Raw genomic sequence first — 24311 nt, 5'->3', positions numbered from 1 at the left:
ATATCGTCTTGCATCGAACATATCCGACGCAGTGTGTGGAAAGCTGGACAGCCACTAAACATCTAAATGTCCTCCTAGGACAGGGGTGTCCAAACTTTTTCTACTGAGGGCCGCATACGGAAAAATGAAAGCCTGCGGCGGCCATTTTGATAGTTTTCATTTTCAAATCATAACAAAATATATGGATTTTGTTTGTTTTTTACCTTTAGGGCTCCTGGGGACCGTAAAGTGTCTAAGTCATTAAAATGTTAAAAAAAAGTCAAATTATTTATTTATTTTTTTAATTTAACGCTTACAGTAAATCTCTACAGTTTATCAACTTCAGGTTGATATCAAATTTAAAAAAACCCCAAAGGTTTTATGCCTTTTCTGTCAAGACAACTTTGTTTTTTATAATAAAAGTGAAATATGCAGTATTTCCCCCACTTCCCAAAACATTCAGAAAGCAACGTTTGATGTGAAGTAATTAGAGCCTTAAAAACATCAATAATGCAAGACACCATTGATATGAATTCATTGTTATTTTTGAGTAATCACAGTGAAAAGATAAATAAAATCCCATTAAATATATTTAGGATACAAAAGGTGCCCCACTCAAAGTGATACATTTGTATTAGTTTTTTTTACATTCAACCATACTTGCCAACCTTGAGACCTCCAATATCGGGAGGTGGGGGGTGGGGGACTTAGTCGGGGGTGGTTGGGGGCGGGGGGCGTGGTTGGGGGCGTGGTTATTTACAGCTAGAATTCACCAACTCTAGTATTTCATATATATATATATATATATATATATATATATTAGGGCTGCAACTAACGATTAATTTGATAATCGATTAATCTGTCGATTATTACTTCGATTAATCAATTAATAATCTGATAAAATAGACAAACTACATTTCTATCCTTTCCAGTATTTTATTGAAAAAAACAGCATACTGGCACCATACTTATTTTGATTATTGTTTCTCAGCTGTTTGTACATGTTGCAGTTTATAAATAAAGGTTTATTTTAAAAAAAAAAAAAAAAAAAAATTTTTTTTTTAAAAGCCTCTGCGCATAGCATAGATCCAACGAATCGATGACTAAATTAATCGGCAACTATTTTTATAATCGATTTTAATCGATTTAATCGATTAGTTGTTGCAGCCATAATATATATATATATATATATATATATATATATATATATATATATATATATATATATATATATATATATATATATATATATATATATATATATATATATATATATATGTATGAAATACTTGACTTTCAGTGAATTCTAGCTATATATATATTTATTTATTTTATTTACTTAAAAGAAATACTTGAATTTCAGTGTTCCGGTGGCTATCCATTAGATGGCAGTATTGTCCTGTTTAACTTCTCCGTTCATGATGAGTATATCATTTCGGCCACCGTGTTCAATGGAGAAGTCTGTTCTACAAAATTTACAGACAACATACACCTTCCCCTTCGAACTGTCCTGGATGAACTGAAATTCTTGTTTCCATTCGTTTTGGAACTTGCAAGCGTATTTCTTCATCCTGCTCGTCGACGGCGTCGCCATGTCTGTAACTTCCTCGTTCTTCTGCTTCGTCTCCTTGTTGTGTGCGCAGTTGTGCGCTCTACTCTCTAAAAGCCCCAGATGTTATGACGTCATTGGGCAGGCAAGCTGTTTATATTTTGGGAAAGCGGACGTGAGAACAGGCTGTCCCCACTCAGTCTCAGGTCCGCATTGAGCTGGAGGGGGCGTGGCCTCCAGCTCCGGCTGAATACCGGGAGTTTGTCGGGAGAAAATCTCTGCCGGGAGGTTGTCGGGAGAGGCGCTGAATACCGGGATTCTCCCGCTAAAAACGGGAGGGTTGGCAAGTATGCATTCAACACTTAAGTTAGGAGATCAACTTCAGATATATCTGTCCATTTTACGTTTGAACTATTATTTTGTTTGTTTTATGCTCTTTTGTCAAAGAAAACGTTGATGTTTTTGTATGGCAACCACACAATATTTTCTGCAATATTTTCCACATAAAACATTTTCAAGTGAAATATTTGAAATAATTGGAGCCTTGAATAGGTCAATAATTCATTATAAAAAAAATTTTAAGCAATGGCAAAAAAACCAAAAATAAAGATAGACTAAAGAAACAAAACAGCCTGCATGGCAGCTTTTGTGTCAACATTGCAACTTTTTCTAGTTAGATGTCACCTCATTCCACTTTTTGTAATGTTTATTTTTTATTTTTGCAATAGCATTTCCAGAATGTGTGGCGGGCCGGTAAACAATTAACTGCGGGCTGCAAATGGCCCCCGGGCCCCACTTTGGACACCCCTGTCCTAGGAGCTAGCAGCTACACAACAGCTAAGCACACAAGTGTCCATTGACCAGTATGGCAGTCTAAAACGGGACATTTGTCACGTATAAAATAATATAGTTGCATATTGCTCCATGGCGTGTTTGAAAGTATCCAGTAACAAACGTGTCAACACCCCTTTCCTTACGGCGTCATGAGCTGAAGAAATGATCACGGCCACGAGAGGATGCCAAAAACAAGTACCACTCCACTTCAACCTAAAGACAACATTAGTCCACCGCAAATGGTTAATGAATATAGTAGCGTAGTAGGCCTGCGTATTCATCACAAACAAGGCAGAGGTTTTATTTGACAAATGTGTTCCATATTTTTGGCCACTGTCAGTTTGAACAGTAACACTGCGTGTGAATATAGGAGAATGAAACACTGTACTTTGATCAGGTGGTTCCTTGGTGTACCACTAGATGGAGTACACGCACCACAGTTTGTACGCTTCTTCACGCGACTTCTTGGGTGTTGGCAGAGGACGAGGCGAGGGGCAGCCTGTCGTCCATCATGGTGAGCAAAACCTGCCTGAAGAACGTCTTCACGGTGGTGCTCATCTTCATCTACCTGCTCCTGACGGCCGTGGCCGCCTTCCTGGCCTACCAGACCATCTCCGACTTCCTGGAGAAGCTCAACAACCCGGTCATGTCCGTCACCTACAAGGAGGTGGACGTCTTCTCGCCGCCAGGTGGGTACCGCACCGATCCTTCACGGGCACACCCGTTTAATCAGTTAGCGGCCGAAGGGAAACTTGAACATCTTATCGGAGAACTGTAACCAGGGACCGTGGATGTTTAGTTTCAGTTTCAGTTTCAGTGGAACATGCATCACATATTTCCACTTGTTTCATTGCAGCACGTCCGAAAAGGAGTAGGAAGAAGCTGATCTTATTTAATCCTACCCCTTTCCATACCTTAGCAATGTTATCCCATTTCCTTGTTGTGACGAGGAGCCTAAACTGACAGTTGACAGGTAGAAAACAAAGATGCTAAACTGACAGTGGACAGGTAGAAAACAAAGATGCTAAACTGACAGTCGACAGGTAGAAAACAAAGATGCTAAACTGACAGTTGACAGGTAGAAAACAAAGATGCTAAACTGACAGTCGACAGGTAGAAAACAAAGATGCTAAACTGACAGTCGACAGGTAGAAAACAAAGATGCTAAACTGACAGTCGACAGGTAGAAAACAACAATGCTAAACTGACAGTCGACAGGAAGAAAACAACAAAGATGCTAAACTGACAGTCGACAGGTAGAAAACAAAGATGCTAAACTGACAGTCGACAGGTAGAAAACAAAGATGCTAAACTGACAGTCGACAGGTAGAAAACAAAGATGCTAAACTGACAGTCGACAGGTAGAAAACAAAGATGCTAAACTGACAGTCGACAGGTAGAAAACAAAGATGCTAAACTGACAGTCGACAGGTAGAAAACAAAGATGCTAAACTGACAGTTGACAGGTAGAAAACAGAGACGCTAAACTGACAGTCGACAGGTAGAAAACAAAGATGCTAAACTGACAGTCGACAGGTAGAAAACAAAAATGCTAAACTGACAGTCGACAGGTAGAAAACAAAGATGCTAAACTGACAGCCGACAGGTAGAAAACAAAGATGCTAAACTGACAGTCGACAGGTAGAAAACAAAGATGCTAAACTGACAGTCGACAGGTAGAAAACAAAGATGCTAAACTGACAGTCGACAGGTAGAAAACAAAGATGCTAAACTGACGGTCGACAGGTAGAAAACAAAGATGCTAAACTGACAGTCGACAGGTAGAAAACAAAGATGCTAAACTGACAGTCGACAGGTAGAAAACAAAGATGCTAAACTGACAGTCGACAGGTAGAAAACAAAGATGCTAAACTGACAGTCGACAGGTAGAAAACAAAGATGCTAAACTGACAGTTGACAGGTAGAAAACAAAGATGCTAAACTGACAGTTGACAGGTAGAAAACAAAGATGCTAAACTGACAGTCGACAGGTAGAAAACAAAGATGCTAAACTGACAGTTGACAGGTAGAAAACAAAGATGCTAAACTGACAGTCGACAGGTAGAAAACAAAGATGCTAAACTGACAGTCGACAGGTAGAAAACAAAGATGCTAAACTGACAGTCGACAGGTAGAAAACAACAATGCTAAACTGACAGTCGACAGGAAGAAAACAACAAAGATGCTAAACTGACAGTTGACAGGTAGAAAACAAAGATGCTAAACTGACAGTCGACAGGTAGAAAACAAAGATGCTAAACTGACAGTCGACAGGTAGAAAACAAAGATGCTAAACTGACAGTCGACAGGTAGAAAACAAAGATGCTAAACTGACAGTCGACAGGTAGAAAACAAAGATGCTAAACTGACAGTCGACAGGTAGAAAACAAAGATGCTAAACTGACAGTTGACAGGTAGAAAACAGAGACGCTAAACTGACAGTCGACAGGTAGAAAACAAAGATGCTAAACTGACAGTCGACAGGTAGAAAACAAAAATGCTAAACTGACAGTCGACAGGTAGAAAACAAAGATGCTAAACTGACAGCCGACAGGTAGAAAACAAAGATGCTAAACTGACAGTCGACAGGTAGAAAACAAAGATGCTAAACTGACAGTCGACAGGTAGAAAACAAAGATGCTAAACTGACAGTCGACAGGTAGAAAACAAAGATGCTAAACTGACAGTCGACAGGTAGAAAACAAAGATGCTAAACTGACAGTTGACAGGTAGAAAACAAAGATGCTAAACTGACAGTTGACAGGTAGAAAACAAAGATGCTAAACTGACAGTCGACAGGTAGAAAACAAAGATGCTAAACTGACAGTTGACAGGTAGAAAACAAAGATGCTAAACTGACAGTCGACAGGTAGAAAACAAAGATGCTAAACTGACAGTCGACAGGTAGAAAACAAAGATGCTAAACTGACAGTCGACAGGTAGAAAACAACAATGCTAAACTGACAGTCGACAGGAAGAAAACAACAAAGATGCTAAACTGACAGTTGACAGGTAGAAAACAAAGATGCTAAACTGACAGTCGACAGGTAGAAAACAAAGATGCTAAACTGACAGTCGACAGGTAGAAAACAACAATGCTAAACTGACAGTCGACAGGAAGAAAACAACAAAGATGCTAAACTGACAGTTGACAGGTAGAAAACAAAGATGCTAAACTGACAGTCGACAGGTAGAAAACAAAGATGCTAAACTGACAGTCGACAGGTAGAAAACAAAGATGCTAAACTGACAGTCGACAGGTAGAAAACAAAGATGCTAAACTGACAGTCGACAGGTAGAAAACAAAGATGCTAAACTGACAGTCGACAGGTAGAAAACAAAGATGCTAAACTGACAGTTGACAGGTAGAAAACAGAGACGCTAAACTGACAGTCGACAGGTAGAAAACAAAGATGCTAAACTGACAGTCGACAGGTAGAAAACAAAAATGCTAAACTGACAGTCGACAGGTAGAAAACAAAGATGCTAAACTGACAGCCGACAGGTAGAAAACAAAGATGCTAAACTGACAGTCGACAGGTAGAAAACAAAGATGCTAAACTGACAGTCGACAGGTAGAAAACAAAGATGCTAAACTGACAGTCGACAGGTAGAAAACAAAGATGCTAAACTGACGGTCGACAGGTACAAAACAAAGATGCTAAACTGACAGTCGACAGGTAGAAAACAAAGATGCTAAACTGACAGTCGACAGGTAGAAAACAAAGATGCTAAACTGACAGTCGACAGGTAGAAAACAAAGATGCTAAACTGACAGTCGACAGGTAGAAAACAAAGATGCTAAACTGACAGTTGACAGGTAGAAAACAAAGATGCTAAACTGACAGTCGACAGGTAGAAAACAAAGATGCTAAACTGACAGTCGACAGGTAGAAAACAAAGATGCTAAACTGACAGTCGACAGGTAGAAAACCAAGATGCTAAACTGACAGTTGACAGGTAGAAAACAAAGATGCTAAACTGACAGTTGACAGGTAGAAAACCAAGATGCTAAACTGACAGTTGACAGGTAGAAAACAAAGATGCTAAACTGACAGTTGACAGGTAGAAAACAAAGATGCTAAACTGATAGTCGACAGGTACAAAACCATTGAAATGTGGTCATTTCCCAACCAATATTCTACAACACAAATACAACATCGAAACAACATGCTTTTTGATTACTTTTGTTCAATGTCAGTTTGTGACGTTGATTTGACCATTGAAATTTGGTCATTTCCCAACCAACAACGTGGATCCAACGTTAGACATCAACGTTGTCTCAATATACAAGTACAACTATTTTGCCACCTTGTTTCAAAGTCAGTTTTAAAAGACATGTACGCAGTGTTTCCCATAAACTGCCAAGATACCTGTGGCGGTGCGGGCGTGGCTATGGGCGTGGTCACCATGACATCATCGAGTAATTTGCATTATTTACTCCAATGATATGATTTTCTCTAAAAAGGCTCAAAAAATGTATACTTACTAATTAATATTAGTAAGTTGGGGTTTCTGTCTATAGTCTATGTGGCTTTTATAACAGTAGTACCATAACCTACAAGCCTAATAGATGGTTCTTTGGTCAGACCGTCTTCATGCCGCTTTCTTCAACTTGTTTTTTAATGCTGATATCTGACCGATACTGTCATAACGGGGGTTTTCGCGGCTTACTGCGAGGTTTGTTCTCCCGGGATGCCAACGGACTAATCCGGACAAGGCTTGCAGGTAGGAACATATTAATTAATCTATCTACAAAATAACAGGCAAAACTCTCTAACTGTGGCATGAAATAAACAAGACTTACGTAGAGGGTTGCGTGACAATAGCGTGAAGCAAACAACTAGCATAAACTATAGCAGGGGTCACCAACGCGGTGCCCGCGGGCACCAGGTAGCCCGTAAGGACCAGATGAGTAGCCCGCTGGCCTGTTCTAAAAATAGCTCAAATAGCAGCACTTACCAGTGAGCTGCCTCTATTTTTTAAATTTTATTTATTTACTAGCAAGCTGGTCTCGCTTTGCTCGACATTTTTAATTCTAAGAGAGACAAAACTCAAATAGAATTTGAAAATCCAAGAAAATATTTTAAAGACTTGGTCTTCACTTGTTTAAATAAATGCATAAATGTTTTTACTTTGCTTCTTATAACTTTCAGAAAGACAATTTTAGAGAAAAAATACAACCTTAAAAATGATTTTAGGATTTTTAAACACATATACCTTTTTTACCTTTTAAATTCCTTCCTCTTCTTTCCTGACAATTCAAATCAATGTTCAAGTAAATTAATTTTTTTATTGTAAAGAATAATAAATACATTTTGATTTAATTCTTCATTTTAGCTTCTGTTTTTTCGACGAAGAATATTTGTGAAATATTTCTTCAAACTTATTATGATTAAAATTCAAAAAAAATATTCTGGCAAATCTAGAAAATCTGTAGAATCAAATTTAAATCTTATTTCAAAGTCTTTTTAATTTCTTTTAAAAATTTTGTTCTGGAAAATCTAGACGAAATAATGATTTGTCTTTGTTAGAAATATAGCTTGGTCCAATTTGTTATATATTCTAACAAAGTGCAGATTGGATTTTAACCTATTTAAAACATGTCATCAAAATTCTAAAATTAATCTTAATCAGGAAAAATTACTAATGATGATCCATAAATTATTGTTTTAATTTTTTCAAAAAGATTCGAATTAGCTAGTTTTTCTCTTCTTTTTTTCGGTTGAATCTTGAATTTTATAGAGTCGAAATTGAAGATAAACTATGTTTCAAAATTTAATTGTCATTTTTTTCGTGTTTTCTCCTCTTTTAAACCGTTCAATTAAGTGTAAATATCATTAATTATTAATAATAACATAGAGTTAAAGGTAAATTGAGCAAATTGGCTATTTCTGGCAATTTATTTAAGTGTGTATCAAACTGGTAGCCCTTCGCATTAATCAGTACCCAAGAAGTAGCTCTTGGTTTCAAAAAGGTTGGTGACCCCTGAACTATAGCATAGCAAGAAACAAACAACTAACATGAACTATGGCATGAAACCAATAACTAGCATAACTATAGAATCAGACCTGAAACGAGCAATGACGCCAGGCCGACTGACTGGCAAAGACGGTTTAATTAGTCTCTTGATTAGAGCCAGGTGAGCGTCCGAACACCAGCGGCAGGTGAAAATCATATGCCACCATGGCAACCAAAACAAACAAGAGTGCACAAAAAACAGGAACTAGTGCAGTTAAACTAACAGAACATAACGAAAACATGATCCGGGCCACGGATCATGACAGATACGTGATAACAATATCAGTAATGCTAGGTTCACACCAACGGCGCTTTGACGGCGCTTTAAAGCGGCGTTAAAGCGCAACAAAGCGTGATTAAAGCGTGAGGGTCGTAATGGATCGTGGGAAAGCTTGTAGTGAAGCGGGACATGCGGCAAGTTCGCCAAAAATTTTTAAACGGTTTAAAAAAATTTGGCGCTCTGTCAAGGATGGAATAAAGCGCCGAGAGCGTATCAAAGCCTGACAAAGCTCAGCAAAGCTTGACTCAAAGCGTAGGAAAGCTTAACAGATCTTGGTTCAAAGCGCGGACCCCAGTCTACAACTACAAATAGGAAGTGACTGTGATATTGACTAGTGTCATTGAATATAAAAAATAAAAGAAATGCCTTTTATACTAGCATAAGAAATGAAAGATAGATATTTATTAAGATGACAAAGAAATAAAATAAATGAAGGTATAAAACATAATAAATAATAAATAGTAAACATAATATAACGGGAAAAAAAGAGAAATTGAAAAAATAAATGAATATAAAACATAATAAATAATAAACATAATGTAACGAAAAAAGAAGAGAAAATGAACAAATAAATTAATATAAAACATAATAAATAATAAATAATAAACATAATATAACGGAAAAAAAAGAGAAATTGAAAAAATAAATGAATATAAAACATAATAAATAATAAACATAATATAATTAAAAAAGAAGAGGAATTGAAAAAATAAATGAATATAAAACATAATAAATAATAAACATAATATAACGAAAAAAGAAGAGGAATTGAAAAAACAAATGAATATAAAACATAATAAATAATAAACATAATACAACGGGGGAAAAAAGAGAAATTGAAAAAATAAATGAATATAAAACATAATAAATAATAAACATAATATAACGAAAAAAGAAGAGAAATTGAAAAATAAATGAATATAAAACATAATAAATAATAAACATAATATAACGAAAAAAGAAGAGAAATTGAAAAAACAAATGAATATAAAACATAATAAATAATAAATAATAAACATAATATAACGGGGGAAAAAAGAGATATTGAAAAAATAAATGAATATAAAACATAATAAATAATAAACATAATATAACGAAAAAAGAAGAGAAATTGAAAAAACAAATGAATATAAAACATAATAAATAATAAATAATAAACATAATATAACGGGAAAAAAAGAGAAATTGAAAAAATAAATGAATATAAAAAATGTGTGGAAACAGTATACTGAGTTTTTCACATTTTTTTTCACTTATTTGTTTATCATATTTCTCTTTTTTATTACATTATGTGTTTTATCCTGTATATAATAAAACAAAAAGAGAAATCAAATAAATAGATAAATCTAAAAAAATGTGGGGAAAACTTAGTATACTGAGTTTTTTTTACTTATTTGTTTATCACATTTCTCTTTTTTATTATATTATGTGTGCGCACGCAATTTATTCATCAAATTCACAAAATAATAATCACAGCATCTTCCAAATTGCACATAATTACATAACAATATCACATTTCAAAGTCATTATTACAAATTAGTGTTCATAATGTTCATGACACGTTAATTCCAATGCACAACAGAGCTTGATAATCGTGTCAGAGCCTGATTTAAAGCGTCAGGATCGCATCAAAGCATAATAAAGTTTGAAAAAACAAATGAATATAAAACATAATAAATAATAAACATAATATAACGGAAAAAAAAGAGAAATTGAAAAAATAAATGAATATAAAAAGTGTGTGGAAAACAGTATACTGAGTTTTTCACATTTTTTTTCACTTATTTGTTTATCATATTTCTCTTTTTTATTACATTATGTGTTTTATCCTGTATATAATAAAACAAAAAGAGAAATCAAATAAATAGATACATCTAAAAAAATGTGGGGAAAACTTAGTATAATAATTTAAAAAACAAATGAATATAAAACATAATAAATAATAAATAATAAACATAATATAACGGGGAAAAAAAGAGAAATTGAAAAAATAAATGAATATAAAACATAATAAATAATAAACATAATATAACGAAAAAAGAAGAGAAATTGAAAAAACAAATGAATATAAAACATAATAAATAATAAATAATAAACATAATATAACGGGGAAAAAAAGAGAAATTGAAAAAATAAATGAATATAAAACATAATAAATAATAAACATAATATAACGAAAAAAGAAGAGAAATTGAAAAAACAAATGAATATAAAACATAATAAATAATGAACATAATATAACGGAAAAAAAAGAGAAATTGAAAAAATAAATGAATATAAAAAATGTGTGGAAAACAGTATACTGAGTTTTTCACATTTTTTTTAACTTATTTGTTTATCACATTTCTCTTTTTTATTATACTATGTGTGCGCACGCAATTTATTCATCAAATTCACAAAATAATAATCACAGCATCTTCCAAATTGCACATAATTACATAACAATATCACATTTCAAAGTCATTATTACAAATTAGTGTTCATAATGTTCATGACACGTTAATTCCAATGCACAACAGAGCTTGATAATCGTGTCAGAGCCTGATTTAAAGCGTCAGGATCGCATCAAAGCATAATAAAGTTTGAAAAAACAAATGAATATAAAACATAATAAATAATAAACATAATATAACGGAAAAAAAAGAGAAATTGAAAAAATTAATGAATATAAAAAGTGTGTGGAAAACAGTATACTGAGTTTTTCACATTTTTTTTAACTTATTTGTTTATCATATTTCTCTTTTTTATTACATTATGTGTTTTATCCTGTATATAATAAAACAAAAAGAGAAATCAAATAAATAGATAAATCTAAAAAAATGTGGGGAAAACTTAGTATACTGAGTTTTTCACATTTTTTTTTACTTATTTGTTTATCACATTTCTCTTTTTTATTATACTATGTGTGCGCACGCAATTTATTCATCAAATTCACAAAATAATAATCACAGCATCTTCCAAATTGCACATAATTACATAACAATATCACATTTCAAAGTCATTATTACAAATTAGTGTTCATAATGTTCATGACACGTTAATTCCAATGCACAACAGAGCTTGATAATCGTGTCAGAGCCTGATTTAAAGCGTCAGGATCGCATCAAAGCATAATAAAGTTTGAAAAAACCAATGAATATAAAACATAATAAATAATAAACATAATATAACGGGAAAAAAAGAGGAATTGAAAAAATAAATGAATATAAAAAGTGTGTGGAAAACAGTATACTGAGTTTTTCACATTTTTTAAAACTTATTTGTTTATCATATTTCTCTTTTTTATTACATTATGTGTTTTATCCTGTATATAATAAAACAAAAAGAGAAATCAAATAAATAGATAAATCTAAAAAAATGTGGGGAAAACTTAGTATAATAATTGAAAAAACAAATGAATATAAAACATAATAAATAATAAATAATAAACATAATATAACAGGGAAAAAAAGAGAAATTGAAAAAATAAATGAATATAAAACATAATAAATAATAAACATAATATAACGAAAAAAGAAGAGAAATTGAAAAAACAAATGAATATAAAACATAATAAATAATAAATAATAAACATAATATAACGGGGAAAAAAAGAGAAATTGAAAAAATAAATGAATATAAAACATAATAAATAATAAATAATAAACATAATATAACGAAAAAAGAAGAGAAATTGAAAAAACAAATGAATATAAAACATAATAAATAATAAACATAATATAACGGGAAAAAAAGAGAAATTGAAAAAATAAATGAATATAAAAAATGTGTGGAAAACAGTATACTGAGTTTTTCACATTTTTTTTAACTTATTTGTTTATCACATTTCTCTTTTTTATTATATTATGTGTGCGCACGCAATTTATTCATCAAATTCACAAAATAATAATCACAGCATCTTCCAAATTGCACATAATTACATAACAATATCACATTTCAAAGTCATTATTACAAATTAGTGTTCATAATGTTCATGACACATAATTCCAATGCACAACAGAGCTTGATAATCGTGTCAGAGCCTGATTTAAAGCGTCGGGATCGCATCAAAGCATAATAAAGTTCAATAAAGCGTAATAAAACGTGATTTAAAGCGTATCAAAGCGGCATCAAATCGTGAGGAACGGTAATTCGTCCCCCCCAAAGCGGCAACTAATTCGTATCAGAGCGTATCAAAGCATAACATTACTTCGGAGATCGGGATATTCGTGGAAAAATTGACAAAAATGACGGCGCTTTGCTCGCCGCTTTAAAGCGCCGTTGGTGTGAACCAGGCATAAGAGGTCAGTATGAATATGTGTCACACTTGGATGACACCAAATGAGTTGTGATGTATATTTCCTGCTGCTTCCTTCCGTGGCTGCAGGTATCGCTCTGTACCCGGGCAACGCGCAGCTGCTGAGCTGTCGCCACCACGACCATGACCGCGTCCCGCCTCTGGTGGACCCCGGCAAGCCCCAGGCGGGGGACTGCGTCATCAAGGAGGTGACCTACTTGGGACCCTTCACCAATGGAACACAGGTCAGTCCCGACGTGTCGCGGCATCCTCTCGACGGCAACATGACGCTAACGGTTGGCGTGGCAGAAGAAGGCGCTGGTGGTCCGTGGCCCCTCGGACGTCAGGAACAAGGAGCTGATCTTCATGCAGTTCAGTCAGAACGAAACAGAGGAGGACTTCAGCGCCATCACGTACATGCTGTTCGCCAACTTTAGCGACCTCGCAGACAGGTAATGTCTGGTAGCTTTATCCACCTGTGTTGTTCTTGGTGCTACACTTGGCAAACAACTCATTATTGCTGACTGAGCAGTTTGCTATTTACCACTATTGCAGCTTACTGCTATGTTGTGCTAATAATGACGGATCAAAATAGCATTGTTTTCCTTTCTTGATGTTTTTCCCCTCTCATCCACACTACTGAAATCCTTTCATTCACACTACTTAATTTTTTCCTCTCATACACACTACTGAAATGGTTTGTCTCATACACACTACTGAAATACTCTCATACAATCATACATACTACTGAAATACTCTCATGCTCTCATGCACACTACTGTTTTTTCTCTCATACACACTACTGAAATCCTCTTATACAAACTATAGATTTTTTTCTCTCCTACACACTACTGAAATCCTCTCATATGCACTACTTTTTTTTCTCTCTCTCATACTCACTACTGAAATGATTTCTCTCATACACACTACTGAAATACTCTCATTCAATCATACACACTACTGAAATACTCTCATACACACTACTGTTTTTTTCTCTCCTACACACTACTGAACTACTCTCATACACACTACTGTTTTTTCTCTCTTACACACTACTAAAATGTTTTCTCTCATACACTACTGAAATACTCTCATACAATCATACACACTACTGAAATACTCTCATACACACTACTGTTTTTTCTCTCATTCACACTACTGAAATCCTCTTGTACAAACTATAGATTTTTTTTCTCTCTTATGCACTACTGAAATCCTCTCATGCACACTACTGAAATCCTCTCATACACACTACTGAAATGTTTTCTGTCATACACACTACTGAAATACTCTCATACGCACTACTGTTTTTTCTCTTATACACACTACTGAAATCCTCTTATACAAATTATAGATTTTTTTTCTCTCCTACACACTACTGAAATACTCTCATACACACTGTTTTTTCTCTCCTACACACTACTGAAATACTCTCATACACACTGTTTTTTCTCTCATACACACTACTAAAATGTTTTCTCTCATACACTACTGAAAAACTCTCATACAAATTATAGATTTTTTTCTTCTCTCATACACACTACTGAAATCCTCTCATACAAACTGCTGAAATCCTCTAATACACACTACTGAAATACTCTCATACAATCATACACACCACTGAAATACTCTCATACACACTACTGTTTTTTTCTCTCATACAAACTATAGATTTTTTTTCTCTCCTATGCACTACTGAAATCCTCTCATGCACACTACTGAAATCCTCTCATACACACTACTGAAATGTTTTCTGTCATACACACTACTGAAATACTCTCATACGCACTACTGTTTTTTCTCTTATACACACTACTGAAATCCTCTTATACAAATTATAGATTTTTTTTCTCTCCTACACACTACTGAAATACTCTCATACACACTGTTTTTTCTCTCATACACACTACTAAAATGTTTTCTCTCATACACTACTGAAATACTCTCATACAAATTATAGATTTTTTTCTTCTCTCATACACACTACTGAAATCCTCTCATACAAACTGCTGAAATCCTCTAATACACACTACTGAAATACTCTCATACAATCATACACACCACTGAAATACTCTCATACACACTACTGTTTTTTTCTCTCATACACACTACTGAAATCCTCTTATACAAACTATAGATTTTTTTCTTCTCTCCTACACACTACTGAAATCCTCTCATACACACTACTGAAATCCTCTCATACACACTACTAAAATCATTTCATACACACACTACTGAAATGCTCTCACACACACTACTGAAATAATTTCCTACACACTACTGAAATGCTCTCATCAACACTACTGAAATCCTCTCACTCACATTACTGAAATTCTCTCATAAACACTACTGAAACACTTTCACATAAACAACTGACGAATGATTATCTCACACACATACAATGAAAATAATTGCTTCGCAGCAGGCCCATAACTAGTTAGATAGATAGGTTAGTAAATCGAGCCCAGTAAGTAACTTAGACCAGGGATTCTCAAACTGTGGAAAATGTACCACCAGTGGTACGCCAAATGTTTGATTCATTATCTCAATTCAGTGTTTTATTGTCCTGTATTCAATCATAGGGTTATTGTTCAACAGTGTCTAAAAAGATTAAATATACTTGGTAGATAAAACATTTGCCTCGTTTTTAATGAATACTTAGGCCTACTATGCGACTGTATTTTAATGTGGGTCAATGTGATGGTACTTGGAGAGCCAAGGGTTTTCTGAGGTGGTCCATGGTGACAAAAGTTTGACAAGCACTGGTCTAGATGATAACTTGCCACTCTATCTCCAGTCGGAATAAATCCCAGTTCATGAGGGACTGTGAGAGGAATTACTCCATGTGGACCTTCTCTGGGGGATTCCGAACCTGGGTCAAGATGTCTTTAGTCAGGACTTCGGGGAAGAGCAACGAATCTGTGGAGTTTCGCCAAGAGGTGCGTACGTACAAGACGTTGGTCCACAGCTTCAGTCCTAATGATCGCCCATTGTCTTCCAGTCGGCTGTGGTCAAATTCAACGACAAGAGGCCCGAACCCGAGAGAAGCAACCAGCTCTTCTTTGCGGTTTTTGAGTGGCGGGATCCTTTCATGCAAGAAATTCGACTGGTAGGTGTAATTATAGCTGGGGACGCTATTTACCTCAAACGCAAAGAAGACTGGGGCCTTTTTTTAGAAGGTTGTACAACTGTGGATATTTTGGAACAGTACTTGTCAGGTTCAAACACCGATGACATCTATTAAACAGACAAGAAGCAAGGAATTAAACAGAGACAGGATTCAATTTGGCTCATGAGGAGAAACGTCTGGGCTGTACTCTTGTACGGTCTTCCACCACGCTCTGACGAAATGGTTACACGCCTCCTCTTTTATTGGGACGTTCCCTGATTGCATAGCAACAGCTGTTTCGAAGGGGAGATGGGGTCGTAAAAAGCTGTTGCACTCGGTCACAAAACAGTTCAAAGAAAAGATGCCTTTCTTCCCAGATCGTGACCGCAAACGCATGGAGCTCGGTGGCCATTCTGTGTGGCGTTTTTATGGCCTTCTTCAAGGCGGCCAACTTTGCCAAACTCAGCGTGCAGTGGATCATCAGGATGCGCAAGAGGCACCAGAGGCACAAAGCCAGGGAGCTGAGTCCCGTCACGGAGGAGAGTTCACCCAAGTGATTGTGTTACGCTCATCCAGACCACTATTTTTTTTTAAAAGGGGGGCTGGGGGGGACACTCAGGCAATAGTTGTGTGAACGCTCCACAACATTCACACATGCTTTTCTACACCAAAATTCTTCTATTTATTATTATTATTATTCTCCAGATTTTGGCGCGCTCTACCTTCCACATTTTTCATCCGATTCAAACCGTTCCAACTTCAAACTGTTCAGCCTATTCGGGAATCGCGGGCTTTCCCTAGACAGATTCCAAAAATTCCCAGATTTCCCAGAATTCCAGGTTTTCCGGGACATTTTTCCCATTCAAAATGAATTGGCCATTTTTCAAACTTCCACCATTTCCACATTTTTCAACCGATTCAAATCGTTCCACCTTCAACACATTCCACCATCCTTGAAATTTTAACTATCTTCTTTCCAAGTTAAAAAAAATTCCAGGATTTTCCAGAATTCCTGTTTTTCCAAAGCCCTATTTTCACCCTTTTTTCTGGCGACTACTCCTTCCACATTTTTCAACGCATTTCAACCGTTCCACCGTCAAAACATTCCTCTTAATCAGGACAAAAAACAAAGTAGTTTTTTTCACTCGAAAAATTCCCGAAATTCCAGGAATTCCGTAATACCATTTCTCAATTAAAAATGTTACTACTTCAACATTTCTCGACCGAATTGAAAAATTCCAACACCAACCATTTCAACTCATTCAGACCATTCAAGTTTTTTTTGTACGAAACTTTTCCCGAAATTCCCACATTTTGGGAAATTCCCATTGAAGTCAATGGGACATTCTTCAAAGTTCCACAACTGCCACATTTTTTATCTGATTCAAACCGTTCCAACTTCAAACTGTTCAGCCTATTCGGGAATTGCAGGCTTTCCCTTGACAAATCCCAAAAATTCCCAGATTTCCCAGAATTCCAGGTTTTCCGGGACATTTTTCCCATTCAAAATGAATTGGCCATTTTTCAAACTTCCACCATTTCCACATTTTTCAACGGATTCAAATCGTTCCACGTTCAACATATTCCACTCATTCTGGACATTCAAACTATAATTTTTCCTAGTTCAAATAAATTCCAGGAATTCCCAGAATTCCCAGTTTTCCACACCTTATTTTCACCCTTTTTTCTGGCGACTACTCCTCCCACATTTTTCAACCCACTTCAACCGTTCCACCGTCAAAACATTCATCTTAATCAGGAAAAAAAAAAAGAAGTTGTTTTTTGAACTGGAAAAATTCCCAGTTTTCCCGAAATTCCAGGAATTCCGTAACACCATTTCTCAATTAAAAATGTTACTACTTCGACATTTCTCGACCGACTTGTAAAATTCCAACACCAACCATTTCAACTCATTCAGACCATTCAAGGTTTTTTGTACGAAACTTTTCCCGAAATTCCCAAATTTTTGGGAAATTCCCATTGAAGTCAATGGGACATTCTTCAAAGTTCCACAACTGCCACATTTTTTATCTGATTCAAACCGTTCCAACTTCAAACTGTTCAGCCTGTTCGGGAATCGCGGGCTTTCCCTTAAAAAATTCCAAAAATTCCCAGATTTCCCAGAATTCCAGGTTTTCCGGGACATTTTTCCCATTCAAAATGAATTGGCCATTTTTCAAACTTCCACCATTTCCACATTTTTCAACCGATTCAAATCGTTCCACCTTCAACACATTCCACCATCCTTGAAATTTTAACTATCTTCTTTCCAAGTAAAAAAAAATTCCAGGATTTTCCAGAATTCCCTGTTTTTCCAAAGCCCTATTTTCACCCTTTTTTCTGGCGACTACTCCTTCCACATTTTTCAACGCATTTCAACCGTTCCACCGTCAAAACATTCCTCTTAATCAGGACAAAAAACAAAGTAGTTTTTTTAACTCGAAAAATTCCCGAAATTCCAGGAATTCCGTAATACCATTTCTCAATTCAACATGTTACTACTTCGACATTTCTCGACCGACTTGTAAAATTCCAACACCAACCATTTCAACTCATTCAGATCATTCAAGGTTTTTTGTACGAAACTTTTCCCGAAATCCCCACATTTTGGAGAAATTCCCATTGAAGTCAATGGGACATTCTTCAAAGTTCCACAACTGCCACATTTTTTATCTGATTCAAACCGTTCCAACTTCAAACTTCAGCCTATTCGGGAGTCGCAGGCTTTCCCTTGAAAAATTCCAAAAATTCCCAGATTTCCCAGAATTCCAGGTTTTCCGGGACATTTTTCCCATTCAAAATGAATTGGCCATTTTTCAAACTTCCACCATTTTACCACATTTTTCAACCGATTCAAATCGTTCCACGTTCAACATATTCCACTCATCCTGGACATTCAAACTATAATTTTTCCAAGTTCAAATAAATTCCAGGAATTCCCAGAATTCCCAGTTTTCCACACCTTATTTTCACCCTTTTTTCTGGCGACTACTCCTCCCACATTTTTCAACCCACTTCAACCGTTCCACCGTCAAAACATTCCTCTTAATCAGGACAACAAAAATAAGTTGGTTTTTGAACTGGAAAAATTCCCAGTTTTCCCGAAATTCCAGGAATTCCGTAGCACCATTTCTCAATTAAAAATGTTACTACTTCAACATTTCTCGACCGAATTGAAAAATTCCAACACCAACCATTTCAACTCATTTAGAACATTCAAACTTTTTCACGTTTTCCAAAGAATTCCCTCTTTTCCCGAACTTCCCAAATCTGCAGGAAATTCCCATGAATGGGACATTTTTCAAAGTTCCACATCTCCCACATTTTTTATTCGATTCAAACCCTTCCAACTTCAAAATATCCCGCTTGTTCAGGAATTGTGTGCTCCCTTTCAACAATTATAAAAAAAATCCCGGATTTCCGAAAATTCCCAGTCTTTAGGGACATTTTTCCCATTCAAAATGAATTGGCCATTTTTCAAACTTCCACATTTTTCAACGGATTCAAATCGTTCCACGTTCAACATATTCCACTCATCCTGGACATTCAAACTATAATTTTTCCAAGTTCAAATAAATTCCAGGAATTCCCAGTTCTCCACACCCTATTTTCACCCTTTTTTCTGGCGACTACTCCTCCCATATTTTTCAACCCACTTCAACCGTTCCACCGTCAAAAAATTCCTCCTAATCAGGACTAAAAAAAGAAGTTGTTTTTTGAACTGGAAGAATTCTCAGTTTTCCCGAAATTCCAGGAATTCCGTAACACCATTTCTCAATTAAAAATGTTACTACTTCAACATTTCTCGACCGAATTGAAAAATTCCAACACCAACCATTTCAACTCATTCAGAACATTCAAACTTTTTCACGTTTTCCAAAGAATTCCCTCTTTTCCCGAACTTCCCAAATCTGCAGGAAATTCCCATGAATGGGACATTTTTCAAAGTTCCACAACTCCCACATTTTTTATTCGATTCAAACCCTTCCAACTTCAAAATATTCCACGCGTTCAGGAATTGTGTGCTCCCTTTCAACAATTATAAAAAAAATCCCGGATTTCCGAAAATTCCCAGTCTTTAGGGACATTTTTCCCATTCAAAATGAATTGTCCATTTTTCAAACTTCCACCATTTCCACATTTTTCAACCAATTCAAATCGTTCCACGTTCAACATATTCCACTCATCCTGGACATTCAAACTATCATTTTTCCAAGTTCAAATAAATTGCAGGAATTCCCAGAATTCCCGTTTTATCAATCACATTTTCCACTCTTTTTTCTGTTGACTACTCCTTTCACATTTTTCAACCCACTTCAGCCGTTTCACCGTCAAATCATTTCTCTTAATGAGGACAAAAAACAAAGTTGTTTTTGAACTGGAAAAATTCCCGGTTTTCCAGGAATCCTGTAAAACCATTTCTCAATTAAAAATGTTACTACTTCAACATTTCTCGATCGATTCGAAAAATTCCAACACCAACCATTTCAACTCATTCAGAACATTCACGTTTTTTAACATTTTCCAAAAAATTCCCTCCTTTCCCGAAATTCCCAAATTTGCATGAAATTCCCATTGAAATAAATGGGACATTTTTCAAAGTTCCACAACTCCCCCATTTTTTATCCGATTCAAACTGTTCGAACTTCAAAATATTCAGCATGTTCAGGAATTGTGTGCTCCCTTTCAACAATTACAAAAAAAATTCCCGGATTTCTGAGAATTCCAAGTTTTTAGGGACATTTTCACCATTCAAAATGAATTATCCATTTTTCAAACTTCCACAATTCCCACATTTTTTAACCGATTCAAACCATTTCACCTTCAACACATTCAACTCATCCTAGAAATTTCCTCGTTCTACAAATTTCCAGGAATTCCTGGGTTTTTTCTAACCTAATTTCCAACCTTTTTTTAGTGCGATGACTCCTTTCACATTTTTTAACCCATTTCAACCGTTCCACTGTCAAAACATTCCTCTTAGTCAGGACAAAAAACCAAGTTGGTTTAAGAACTTAATAAATTCCCGGTTTTCTAGGAAATCAGTAAAACCATTTCTCAAATAGAAATTTTACGACTTCAACATTTCTCGACCGATTTGAAAGATTCCAACACCAACCATTTCAACTCATTCAGAACATTGACATGTTTTAGCATTTTCCCCAAAATTCCCTCTTTTCCCGAAATTCCCAAATTTCCAGGAAATTCCTATTGAAATGAATGGAACATTTTTCAAAATTCCACAACTCCCACATTTTTTTATCCGATTCAAACCGTTCCAACTTCAAAATATTCAGCCTGTTCATGAATTGTGTGCTCTTTTTCAACAAATATTTTTAAAAATTCCCGGATTTCCAAAAATCCCCAGTCTTTAGGGACATTTTTCCCATTCAAAATGAATTATCCATTTTTCAAAGTTCCACAATTGCCACATTTTTCAACCTATTCAAACCATCCCACCTTCAACACATTCAACTTATCCTGGAAATGTAAACAACCAGGAATTTCCAGGAATTCCTGTGTTTTTCTAACATTATTTCCAACCTTTTTTAGTGCGATGATTCCTTTCACATTTTTCAAACCATTTCAACCGTTCCACCGTCAAAACATTCCTCTTAGTCAGGACAATAAAACAAGTTGGTTTAAGAACTTGAAAAATTCCCGTTTTTCCCGAAGTTCCCTAATGCCATTTCTCAATTAAAAAACTGTTACTACTTCAACATTTCTTGACCGATTTAAACAATTCCAACACCAACCAATTCAACTCATTCAGGACATTCATGTTCCTAATCATTTTCAACAAATCCCGCTTTTCCAAAATTCCCAAATTTCCAGGAAGTTCCCATTGTTGGGTAATTTTTCCAAGTTACACAATTCCCACATTTTTCAACCTCTTCAAACCATTCCAACATCAACACATTCCAATCATCCTGCACATTCAAACTAACACTTTTCCCAAATTCCAAACCAAATTCCGGTTTTCCTGGAAATTCAAACTCTTCAACATTCAAACTATTCTTACATTCATACTACATTCTGTCAGCATTTCACTTCAACTTCAGCATTGGAGCATTCACACGCAATTCCTTCAGGAATTGCTTCATCTATTTACATTTCAAAATCAGAGGCATTTCTTTCCACATCCATTCCAGGCAGTTTTATGCACATATTTTGCTGAAAGACACTGAAAATGTTTATTGTTTTTGTTGATTTTACTGTATGTTGCTCATGTTTGTAGCCTTGATCCCAAAACATTTGTATTTAATACATCGCCAATCATCTTTTGTGTATTGATTAAGCAATATAATGGTAGTTTGCACTAGTTTTGTTTTAGTAGAGCAGAGGTGTCAAACTGGTTTTAATTGAGGGCCACTCCTAACACTGGATGATATTACACAATTGCCTATGCATTTGATGATTTATTTTTATTTTTATGTACAACGATGTAAAAAATTTTACAGTAAAAAACCTGACAGGTCAGTCGCAAAAATGTTAGCGTAAAATTTACAGTGTTTTTTTCAGCATGTTACTGTAAATGGAAAAAAACAGTGCCAGTGTTTTTCACGGAACAAAACTGGCAGCTCAGTTGATAGAATTTTACTGGAAAATTTACAGAGTTTTTTTTACTGTAAATATAAAACTGCATTTTTACAGTAAAATTTCTGGCAACTTAGCTGCCGGATTTTACCGTAAAAACCAGTGGTCCCCAACCACCGGGCATTGGTACCGGGCCGCACAAGAATAAAAAAAAAAAATTTTTTTTTTTTTTTTTTTTTTTTTTTTTTTTTTTTTTTAAATGAAATCAACATAAAAAACACAATATATACATTCTATATCAATATAGATCAATACAGTCTGCAGGGATACAGTCCGTAAGCACACATGATTGTATTTATTTATGTTAAAAAAAAAAAATTAAATTTTTTTTTTTTTTTTTTTTTTTTAAATTTGACCGGTCCGCAGCTACAAAAAGGTTGGGGACCACTGGTAAAAACGACAACTGTAGATTTTACCGTGTACTATTGTGACTAGCAAAACAGTACCACGGTTTTTTTTACAGTAAAAACCTGACAGGTCAGTCGCAAAAATTTTACCGTAAAATGTACAGTGTTTTTTTCAGCATGTTACTGTAAATGGAAAATAACAGTACCACTGTTTTTCACGGAACAAAACTGGCAGCTCAGTTGATAGAATTTTACTGGAAAATTTACAGAGTTTTTTTTAATGTAAATTTAAAACTGCATTTTTACAGTAAAATTCTGGCAACTTAGCTGCCGGATTTTACCGTAAAAACCAGTGGTCCCCAACCACCGGGCTGCGGCCCGGTACCGGTCTGCGGACCGATTGGTATCGGGCCGCACAAGAATTAAAAAAAAAAAAAAACTTTTTTTTTTTTTTTTTAATGAAATCAACATAAAAAACACAATATATACATTCTATATCAATATAGATCAATACAGTCTGCAGGGATACAATCCGTAAGCACACATGATTGTATTTATTTATGTAAAAAAAAAAAAAAAAATTTTTTTTTTTTTATATATAAAAATTTTTTACCGTAAAATTTACAGTGTTTTTTTCAGCATGTTCCTGTAAATGGAAAAAAACAGTACCACTGTTTTTCACGGAACAAAACTGGCAGTTCAGTTGATAGAATTTTATGGTAAAATTTACAGGTTTTTTTTACTGTAAATTTAAAACTGCATTTTTACAGTAAAATTCTGGCAACTTAGCTGCCGGATTTTACTGTAAAAACTCACTGTGTACTATTGTGTCTAGCATAACAGTACCACTGTTTTTTTACAGTAAAAAAAATGGCAGTTCTATGGTCAAAAAACAGTGGTACTGTTTTTTCATGTACAGTAAAATGCTGTAAAACCACAGTAAATTTCATAAAGTCGCTGTAAAATCTATGACATTTGAAGATTTGATGAATAACTTGCTTTGAAATCATAAGTCAAGCCGATAAAAAGTATTTATTTCGAGTTCAACAAAAACATTGTTTGAATGTATATTTGTTACATTATAATATTTATGTTTAAAAAATATGCGATTGCATTGAGTACATGTATTTTTTTCTGTCCAAATGGAAAGAACTAATACATTTAGTGAGAAAATATAAAGTACTTTAATGACGCATGTTATTTCCAGGCTTTCCAGGGCCAAATAAAAATGAGGTGGCGGGCCGGATGTGGCCCCCGGGCCTTGAGTTTGACCCCTTTTGTAGTCGAGTGATCTGCTGTTAATTTCTGTACTGTCTGGA

The 24311-nt window shown here is 35.0% G+C and overlaps 1 protein-coding gene across 1 annotated transcript in view; it reads left to right on the top strand.

The window, feature by feature from the left end:
* pacc1 (proton activated chloride channel 1) overlaps window positions 1–22780 on the top strand; it is a 28781-nt gene extending 6001 nt beyond the window's left edge. Inside the window, exons 3-8 of the mRNA XM_062034495.1 lie at window positions 2842–3051; window positions 13030–13184; window positions 13249–13391; window positions 15737–15878; window positions 15941–16048; window positions 16426–22780. Of these exons, the coding sequence (XP_061890479.1) occupies window positions 2842–3051; window positions 13030–13184; window positions 13249–13391; window positions 15737–15878; window positions 15941–16048; window positions 16426–16605 (938 nt within the window). The 3' untranslated portion in view covers window positions 16606–22780. The remainder of the gene's footprint in view (window positions 1–2841; window positions 3052–13029; window positions 13185–13248; window positions 13392–15736; window positions 15879–15940; window positions 16049–16425) is intronic.
* Window positions 22781–24311: the final 1531 nt, after the last annotated feature.

The sequence above is a fragment of the Entelurus aequoreus genome, linkage group LG23, assembly GCF_033978785.1.
Source record: "Entelurus aequoreus isolate RoL-2023_Sb linkage group LG23, RoL_Eaeq_v1.1, whole genome shotgun sequence".
Lineage (NCBI taxonomy): Eukaryota > Metazoa > Chordata > Actinopteri > Syngnathiformes > Syngnathidae > Entelurus > Entelurus aequoreus.
Note: the sequence above shows the minus strand (reverse complement) of the source record. Positions and strands in the feature narration are given on the sequence as shown.